Source organism: Echinops telfairi, unplaced genomic scaffold (genome assembly GCF_000313985.2).
Source record: "Echinops telfairi isolate 266 unplaced genomic scaffold, ASM31398v2 ScPeMD7_7469;HRSCAF=8507_1, whole genome shotgun sequence".
NCBI lineage: Eukaryota > Metazoa > Chordata > Mammalia > Afrosoricida > Tenrecidae > Echinops > Echinops telfairi.
This window is the reverse complement of record NW_022111373.1, coordinates 29,592,599-29,602,827: the sequence shown is the minus strand read 5'-3', so window position 1 is coordinate 29,602,827 and position 10,229 is coordinate 29,592,599. Positions and strand designations below refer to the sequence as shown.

The 10,229-nt window shown below is 40.2% G+C and overlaps 1 protein-coding gene and 1 non-coding gene across 2 annotated transcripts in view; both read left to right on the top strand.

Annotated features, from left to right (window-relative positions):
- Window positions 1-10,229, top strand: part of KCNN2 (potassium calcium-activated channel subfamily N member 2) — a 197,710-nt gene that overhangs the window by 167,749 nt on the left and 19,732 nt on the right. Inside the window, exon 6 of the mRNA XM_030888905.2 lies at window positions 9,225-9,335. Within this exon, the coding sequence (XP_030744765.1) occupies window positions 9,225-9,335 (111 nt within the window). The remainder of the gene's footprint in view (window positions 1-9,224; window positions 9,336-10,229) is intronic.
- Window positions 9,745-9,850, top strand: LOC115873835. The gene has a single exon (XR_004048619.1). It is a non-coding gene; the product is annotated as a U6 spliceosomal RNA (small nuclear RNA).

Below are 10,229 nucleotides of genomic sequence, written 5' to 3'. Positions count from 1 at the left end.
ACACAGTGGGCTAGAGGGTGAACGGCGCCTGTTCATTGGGTCAAGTGGAATATTGCCCTCGAAGTGGGAGGAGGGGAAAAGGAAAAACGAGGGGAAAGGGGGACAGGGTAAGCTAGTGGGAGACCAGATAAACTGTTCACGTTGCTGAATGCAGAAATGATGATCTGAAATTCACCTAATTCAGAATAGAAAGTTAAAAAGAAGTTCATAGACCAGTTCCATTTTCTTTTAATTGCATTTTTCTATGAACCTTTTAAAGCCTCTTCATATACATGAAATGATGTCCTAAATACGTATTTTTAAGTAAGAGATGACATCCACTAAATGATATGTATATCATATTGATTCCACAAACACATAATCGGTAGCTCCTTCTTAAAAGAAAAAAAAAAGATCAAAAGGTCAACCATTATTTAAAAGCAGCACTGAGAAAGAAGGGGTCAAGGAAACCAGATTTCTGGAAGGGGAACAAATTGCACAAAATCAACAAGAACATTGACACATTACTTAGGACAAATACCTGACGTCACTGAATGATTTGTGTGGAAATGTGTCAGATGGGAGCCTAACTCACTGTGCATCCATTCACAAAAGCTCAGTAAAACATTATTTTAAAATATCATGGGATTGCATAATAGGCAAAGCCATTGAAAGTCACTTCAAGAGGAAACTATTAAGGTTATAATTGCTTATTGTCTCATTCTAACATTTTTTCGGTTGTTGTTGCTGATTTGGGTTGCTTTGTTTTTAAGAGGAAGTATTAAGGGTCTGAGGATTTAGGGTTGCATATGTCCTGATAAGCACTGGAGTGATTTCTAATTAACTTGGCTGTTCTGGTTCTTGTAGTTGCAGTGGTTAGACCTTGGGCTGTAATCTGTATGGCTAGCAGTTCAAAACTACAAGCAGCTCCATGGGAGAAAGACGGGGCTTTCCACTCCTGTCAACTCTCTCAGAAACCCACAGGCGGTCACTGTGAGTCAGCACTGACCCGCTGGCCATGCGTTTGGTCTGGGTTTGGTTCTGGTTGAAGGTCGTAGGCATTGTGAGATCAAGTGTCTTGGGTTTCACGAAGGCCAGGTCTTTTCTCAATGTCTCTAACTTCACAGTAGTGAAAAATAATTGTTTTACTTAGCATCTAAAAAAAGTTATTCTATATCTACCTCCATATATTACATATATATGGAGAAATATGCTTTTTTCCTTTAACAACAACTGTATATCATTTTCTCAAGAGTGGATATATCCCTGTTTGGTAAGAGCCTATCTCCTGTTATAGTGAAGGTCAGTCACTTAAGCAATTTCTGCCTCTCTGTTGATGACAACTTTCTTGGCCCTTGAACTATTTAAAGTATTTATGATTAAACTTTTGGCATAATTATCTTGAAATACAGAGTATCATCTAACCATGTCCTAGGGACAGGGGTTAAATATCTGATAGCAATTTTCTTGCAAGGATCTATGAACCTTTACGTCACGCCAGACATGATTTAGATTGCCTCCACCCCAATGGTAATTCTATATAAACAAAAGCAATGCATAAAAGTTTGCCTCTTTAACTACAATTTTAAAATCACAGTTGGTAATTTGAAAATTTTACTTGGAAAAAAATAAAACAAAACCATCCCATAATGTCATAAATTCCCCAGCTTTTGTACTACCACCTAGTTTTCTCCTTGGGAACATTTGGCAGTAATAATCTTGTCAGCATCAAATGTATCCAGTGTTGAGGAGTCTTGATTTAAGATCACAGGTGACTCAGTCAGTTGTCAGCGTTAAATACTTTTCACCCTGCAGTCTTAAGCATTCAGAGGGTGTTCACAGATCCCGCCAACAATTTAAGCAGAGCTGAAACAAGACAGCAGTACCTGCAATCTGATTGTCTTCTTGCTACTTCCTGTCTTTCCACTGGAGACTTTTCTTCTCCTTGCCAGTGAGCACGAGGAGTGTTTCCCATGGTGGTGTATGGGTATAAATATAGGCAAGAAAACCTCTGGGTTTTATTTTATTTTATCTAGCGGATACCATTTGCCATCAAATGTTCAATATAAAATAATTTTGAAAAGTGTTTTTTAAGTTTGGGGTGTTTTTTTTTGCGGGGTGGGGGGTTGTTTGCTTTTGAGGGGTTCTTCCTAGTGTGTTCATTTAATCTCAACAAATTAAGGCCCAGTCCGGAGAGAATACCTTGAAATTCTTACAGTAGTTTCTATTCTGTGCAGTGGATGGAGGGGACGATGGCCTTTCCAGTCCTAAGGCTAAATCCCCTACCAATGCCCTAAAAGGACCTTCACTGCTCCCCTCAGTGGATCCCAAGGGGATTTCCTAAGAAATATGACAGCCGCTTTCTTCCAGGGGCAGGCAAGTAGAGCTGGAAGTTTGTGTGACCTTCTAGCGTTCAACTCCTTGACTCCACAATCCACCTAGCTTTTCTCGAGCATCAGCACTTTCAGTTGGCACAGCTGCCCCTCCTGCCTGAAAGGCGTGTGCTCACATTGGCCCCATGGTTAATAGGATTGAAACCCGGGGATGACTCATGGCTGAGAACATTCTTCTCTCCAGCAACGGAAGTAGGAGGATGGGCTGCCAAAGCAAGTCACGGACAAGGAGGCGTGTTTCCCAGGCCAGGGTTTTGTCCTTGAACTCTCAGAATCACAGCCATCTTGTCTCTTCTCGAGGATGAGGACGATGAAATTGTCCTTCCCCCTCACAGCAGCGAACGTTCATTTGGATGTAAAGAAACATAGGTATCATACGTGTTGGACCTTTTGGATAGAAGACATTTATCTTTAAAGCTCCCTTAATAATAAATGTTTATTTTCATGACCTGAGGTCACCTTGCAGCACGCCCCAGGGATATAGTTGACACTGTGCTTAATAGAGTTCTATTGGTCAGAATTCGTTGTTTTATAGATTTTTATGAATGAAAATCTATTTCTGTCTGGAAATCCAAGTAAAAAAGTATTTATTGTTATGCAATACTGGCCAGTGCTTTTGACAACTCATCTTACCTTCTTTTTAGAGGATAAACTGATATGTTAAAATTTGTCTTAAAGGTAGTTTTATTAATTTAGGGGCCATTTAAGATCAAAAGACAATTTAAATAAGTTAGCTATATTTTGATAAAATGTTAACTACAGATACGTGAGCTATAAAGCTTAAGTTTGTACATTTGAAAGCTATTATAAAACTACCAGAAGGTAATTAACCAACAGAATATTAGAAACATTAACGTTGTTCTCTGTGGTGATGACTATTTTAGATTTTTTAAATGTAAATTTGGTTTATAACACTTTATCTTAGGCAAAAACCTTTTTCAGTAAAGAACTACTTACAACTCTTTTTTCAGTGTGTTATTGAAGCAATTTCATTTTCCATAGACTTTTACATAGCAAAAGTTAATCCTAACATGTTTTTTTCAGCATAGTAACCGTTTCAGGTTCAGCATAACCAGCTGACCCAGAGTAAAATTATGTCTCTCTTAAGTAGTTTTCAAATAATACGTGATAAATGATGTGTGCAAAAATGGCATGCTTGCACCTATCTTACATTTTCGGGATCCGCGTGGCTTGTAGTCTCTGTGCTATAATGGAGACGAATATAGTGGGGGCACGGGAAACACTGGGCTTTAATCTGGCTGCATTTAGGACTCTCCAGGTCCTGGGGTTGAACAACAGCTTATGCACTCTGGTTATCATTTGTCTGTGCAGCTTGGACTGAGTGTGGGGCAGTGAGCATCGACAATGCTTGTTGTTACTGGTCTTTTCGAAGGCAAGGCAGACTGTGCTCTGCTCAGAACCACAGCGCTTGCTGCCGTCATATGTGGGCTTGATACACACACCGAGTTTCCTTCAGTTCATCTTAGGTGCCTGGGCATCTTGATGGAGTAAATTGATCATTTGCCTTTGCTTTGCCCCCAAACAGGAGTGACGTGGAGAAGAGTAGCGAGGATAAGCGCATACAAGGACATTAAGTTCACAGAGTACATATGTTAGTGTCAACTGGTTATGCAGTACTTTCTCTCATTCGGACTGTGAAACAGAATTGGTCCGCAAACAGACAACTGGGTGGACAACAATATTGTCCCATTACTTATCGGCATTAATGTCTAGGCAGGAAGTTACCGTGAACCCTGAAAGCTTTCAAAAGTGGGCCAGCTTCTCATGTATGGCTCTTAAAATTTTAAAAAAGGTATCACTGTAAAACCATTCCATGTAAAGTGGAAGGTGGAAAATTTGTGAGATCCTTGAGCACTGGCTCGCATAGGTTTTACGGCATTTCAAATCCCCTTAAGATTGATTAAGAACCTAGAGAGGAGTGCATTTATGCCTTCTTTAAAATCACACTTAAATGTAAGGATTGAAAGGCTGAGGAGAAATAAAAAGCAGTTCTAAGTGGCTTAAATGTAAAGGAGCACATGTGTGGGATAATCAGCTGAAGGAGTCAAGCAATAGTTTTAATGAATACTGAAAATTTCAGATTTATTCCTACAATTTGCAACAGAGGTACTCATTTTAATGCACAAGATTTGGTGAGCCAGAGTTCTGGGGCAGTAAATAATTTACTGGGGTCTTCTAACCAAGCCTCTAACTTCTAGCATGGGTCTGCTAAGCAGGTGGGGAAAGATACTGATAGCTTTCACCTGTGAGTAATTATGAACAGGTTTCTCTGGAGTGCCATCCTGCTGTGTATAAAATGAGCTCTCTGAGCAGCAAGAGAAAAATCTCATTACCAACAAGAGCCAGTAGTGGGGCACAGCCTCTGAACCTGAGATCCCTGTGCAGTGAGGCTCCTGGATAGAGAAGACCGCAGAAGCAGGAGCCAGCACATGGCACAGAGTGATGGGAACAGAGCAACCATGGAGCTGAGTGCTCTGGTACAGGAGGCTGGCTTGCGGAGTAGGGTGCCCCTAGGCACTGTATCTGGGAAGTTGGTTTGCTGACACAGGAAAGTTGAAGCTGAGTGTCTTTGGGCTGAGGCTTCCTGGGGTGGGGTGGTTCTGAGCACTGAATTTAGGGAGCTGGGTTTGCTGACCCATGGAGCTGAGCTGAGTGCCTTGCGGTTGAAGTTTACAGCAGAGTGGTGTGCCCCTTTGGCAACTATTAGCAGACCTAAAAGAATTTGTAACACGTCTTGATAGACAAGTCAACCATGAGCATTTCTTACTAGCATCACAAACGAACTCCCTTAATAAATCATTCAACCATGAATTTTGACCGTGAATTCTGTGTAGCCATTACAGCAGAGATTAGAATCTAGAGAACAATTAGAGAATGTAAATTAAGACAACCCGGTGAGAACACTTCACTAGAAAGGGGCCAGCAGCAAGAAAGAATAAAGTATAAACACAAATAAAAATCAACTTCGAAAGGCTCTTGATATCAGGGATTTTCCACTCCTAATAGGATTTCGATTTTTTTCCAAAGGGGTCTCAGCAGTGACCACCTGCCAGCGGAGACAAATGCCAGGCATGTCGTCCAGAACGTTTTGGTAGCTCTCTGGAAAGTCAAGAAAACGGGTATAACACTTCCGAGGGCCATTGTTTCCCTATGGTTTTGAGATTTGAAAACACCTTGCCATATTGTTTGCACCCATGTAAATTTATTATTATTATTAACAGAGACCAAACATCCCTTACCTGTGAAGGGGGCTTCAATAAATTTGTGGGAAAGTTCCATTATCTTTTAGTCCCATTTTCCCACAAACATTTGAATGTCCCCTCTAATTCTCGATCATCTGCCTTTGTTTTTCTTGTTTTCCTTATGAAGGCGTTCAAGACATAAAAGCCAAGTAACTGATTAAAAGCCTTTAGCTGTCTCACTTACAATCATTAGAATGAGCTTTTCTACATCTGCGTCCTGTCCATATGCAGAGACAAATCTTTAAAAACACAAAACAAACAAAACTCTGGTGCCTAGGTTTAATCCTGGACATTTCTGATTTAATTGGCTAGATGCATCCATAGCCTCAGCTTTGGGATTTTGATAAACTCTCCAAGTGATTTAAGTCATAGTCAAAGTTGAGACCACGGATGTAAAATATGCACCAGTTACAATATAGGAACAGGATTGATTTTATTTTGTTCATTCACCATGTAGCTCAATTTTGAAACATTCATGTTTTAAAACATATAAAATAAAGTAAATCCAAATCTTTCACTTTTTACTTGAAATGCAATGATTCGTATTATGTAATGAACATGTAGATGACTACAAATACAAAAAGACTTTAAGTGAATGAGAAATTCACATTACCCTTTCATTCTAGTTTTCCTTTTGAAGCCCCTCAGATGAATGTGTGTGTGACCCTACATGTAGATAACTGGTATGGCAAGGAACTTGGGGTTGGGAGATGCGGAGCCCTGGTGACGCAGTGGTTAAAGCACTGGGCTGGGAACTGATAGGGCAGTGGCTGCTGGCTACAGGAAAGCTGTGACACCGGCTTCAGTAAAGGTTTCAGCCTTGGAAACCCCTGCGGGCAGGTCTGCTCTGTCTGACAGGATTGCTATCCCTTGGAATCACCTTAATGAAAAGATGTTATGAAGAGATTCGGTAAAGAAAGGAAAAATGGAAGTGTTATTTAAGACTTATCATTGAGTAATCACTTGATTGTCCTCCATTCGTCTCATCGCTAAAACCCTAGGGTTAAGCCAGGTTGTACCTTCTAGGGTCTTCCCCAGGGAGGCCCAGGCTGTGTTTCCTTCTGTGGTCCTCCAGGTCACCCACCACCAGCAGCGTCTTCCCCTGCAGCCTTGTGTTCTGATCGCTGTCACCCCATTTCTAATGCTGGTTTCTTAGTAAAGCTAGGGGGGCAAGGATATTCAGTTCCCCTGAAAATAGCATATTTAAGCAATAGTAGCTCCTCATTAACAGCAGTCTCTCTCTGTGATGATCATTATCAGGCTGTGGTAAGGCAGTTCATATTATTTTTTCCTGAACTCGTCTCCCTGTCCAATCTGTTGCAGAAATCATTCATTCCACCCAAACTGGCATTCCGTTGTGGACAAAAGAATACTGTTAGATTTACTAAGTAAACTATTAGTCATTTAAAAATATCATTTTTCCCAATACTTGGAGTGTAGAGGGAGAGTGGGTTGGAAAGGGGGAACCGATTACAAGGTTGGAAAGGGGGAACCGATTACAACCGATTACATATGACCTCCTCCCGGACGCAGAAAAGTGGGTGAAGGGAGATGTCAGACAGGGCAAGATATGAAAAATAATAATTTATAAATTATCAAGGGTTCATGAGGGAGGGGGGAGCGGAGAGGGAGCGGAAATATGAGGACCTGATGCTGGGGGCTTAAGTGGAGAGCAAATGTTTTGAGAATAATGAGGGAAATGAATGTACAAATGTGCTTTACACAATTGATGCATGTATGGATTGTGATAAGAGTTGTATGAGCCCCTAATAAAATGATTTAAAAAAATAAAAATATCATTTTTCCTAGGTGAAATGCTATCATAAGCCACAAATTGTCACTTTTAAATGTGCAACTTTGTGTTTTTATAATATGTGCATTGTACAGAAAATTTGGATTGTACAGAAAAATACTTAAAAAAATATGTCCCCAATATTCCAACACTTAGAGATGACCTTTATTCACAGCTCAGGTTATTTCTTTCTGTTCCTTCTCTCCAAGGTGATCTTAAATAGATGTGCAATTTGGAACACATTTTGTGTTTACTTTTCTAGCTTCATATTGAAATATTATGTTGAATCTTTATGAGTAAAAAATTTGAATGCCACAATAATATGTGTATAGTATAATTTATATGCCATCCAAAAAGTTAACTACCTCATTTTTAAGGTGATAATTGCTTTAATTAGTACTTTTTAGATGAAAATGAAAGGCAGCCTTTTGTCAGACTTACTCATAATGATAGAGGGGTCCTAAAGGCAATGCCTTAAGCAATGAACTGCTAACTACAAGGTCGGCAGTTCAAGTCCATCAGCTGCTCCGTGGGAGAAAGATAAGGCTTTCTGCTTCAGTAAAAGATTTCAGCTGTGGAAACCCTATATATGATTGCTTTCAGCCAGAGCATCCACTCAACAGAAGTGGGATCATTTTTGCTTTTACTAATAGTGATGGAAACCAGGTTACCTTGTGAGAATTTGAGACTCGTTGGATGGAGATACCACGATCACTCTACCTCTCTATGTCAACAGAAAAGAGGCAATACAGAGTTCATGTGTACAAGAAATGTCTGTTGAAAGATCCACAAGTAACTTAACATCCTACTGTGGTGCCCCTGTTCTGAGGGCTTGGAAATGTGCCCTGCCCGTCGCTCTGGTTATCTGCTCCCTGAGATTACCGAGACTATGTGCAGGTCTCTTGGCCTCTCAGGGTTGAGAGTCTATGTGGAACTCCTCATTGGCACTTTTCTTCCCAGCTGCCCAGGACTGGCGAGGTAGCAAAGTGACCTTCCTTGGTCTCTCCTACCTCGCCTCCTAACTGCATGTAATCACTTAGTCTCACAGCGTACAACTCTTCTGCCTCACAACTTGTGATGAGGACACCTTAACCATGGTCGGAGGGGACTGTAACCTTGGCCACTCCACAGAGTTTGCCACCTCCCTTCCCCAACTGTCAGCACAGTGGCTCGCTGCCCAAAGGACTGCTGTTGGTACCTGCAATATAAAGGGGGCCCAAGCATTGGCACACTTCTGAAATATGAGGCTGGCTTGTCTCTTCCCTTTGGCAGTCCCCAGGTTCAGATCCTGTGCTCTGAGTCCACGGAGGTCATCCATCCCTCTCATTTCTGGCACTGTGCACTTGAGGAGCCTAATGCCCTCATCTTGAGAGAAGAGTATGGAATCTTATTTTTTCCTGAAAAAAAAAATACTCTAGGATATGCAGTTATGCTAATTGCATATTTAATTTGTTCCCATTATACTTGTAGTATATAACAGGATTTTATCTATTTTTTGAAGTTTCTAAACACTTACAAAATTACCTTTTTAACCATTTGTTTCTCATGACAGACATGGGTTTTATTCAGGTATGTTTTAGAATTTAAAATGTGTACTGCTTTTTGTTGATGGTGTCGATATTTTTAAACCCCATTCTAAAGGCTCATTGACCATGAGTTTCTGCAATATTCACTTGAAGACATTGAATCCTGCAGAGCTTTTATCTTGAAAACTGCCTTCTCTTAGCACCGAACATGCTATTACATTTTCTGAGACAGAGCTAAGTCGTAGTGACACTCTCTTCTCCTTGTTTCCAGGGCGCCGGCTGCACCGCCCTGGTGGTAGCCGTGGTGGCGAGGAAGCTAGAACTTACCAAAGCAGAAAAACACGTGCACAATTTCATGATGGATACTCAGCTGACTAAAAGAGTAAGTGACCACCCATGGCCTTTCTAACGAAATATGTATTTTTTTTTAAATATTGGGTAATAGAGTTTGATTTTGCCATCTGAAGTGGAAATGACATGGTTGGAAATTGAAGCACGCTTAGCAGACTTTCATTTGTCTCATTTTGAAATAGCCAGTTTCTAGCTTTAGTTCAAGTGAGGAAATAATTGGACAACTGTGGTATTTACTGAAGGATAAAAATATGCCACATAAATATAAATGAAGAGGCTATGTAGTATGCGAGTTTACAGTATACAAGAGGCTAATATTGGATTGGATAGGGAGGAGCACATTGTCAGTGTTATGTAGGCATGTAAGGTGAAGGTGATTCAACAAATACTTTACTGACCAGTCACTGTTGTAATGGTGAGTAAGATACAAGAACTCAGTTGTACTCATTTCAGCAGCACATATACTAAATTGGAATGATTCAGAAAAGATTAGCATGATCCCTGTGCAAGGATGGCCCACAAATTGGTGAAACCTTCTATAATTATTTGCAACTCTTATTACAAAACAATATATATATAAATAAGTTGTTGAATGATACACTTATTTGATCTGTAAACATCTACCCAAACTGCAGTAAAATGTTCAAAAAAAAGAAAAAACAGTCACTTTTAGGGGTCAAAGTTAATGGCAGCCTTTGAATTACGGACAGGGTCTATCAGACGACATCAAATGGTGTATCATCTGGCTGAGATGTCACTGTCTAATTATTAAGGATAGAACAAAAGAAAAAAGAGTAATTACAATTTTTATGAAGCACCCACTTGGTACCAGGCCTCCCTCCATGAATGAAGTCCTGTTATTATACCCATTTTTTCAAATGTGAAAATCAACAAAAAGTAGGATGCTTGCTCAACTCATTTCAAA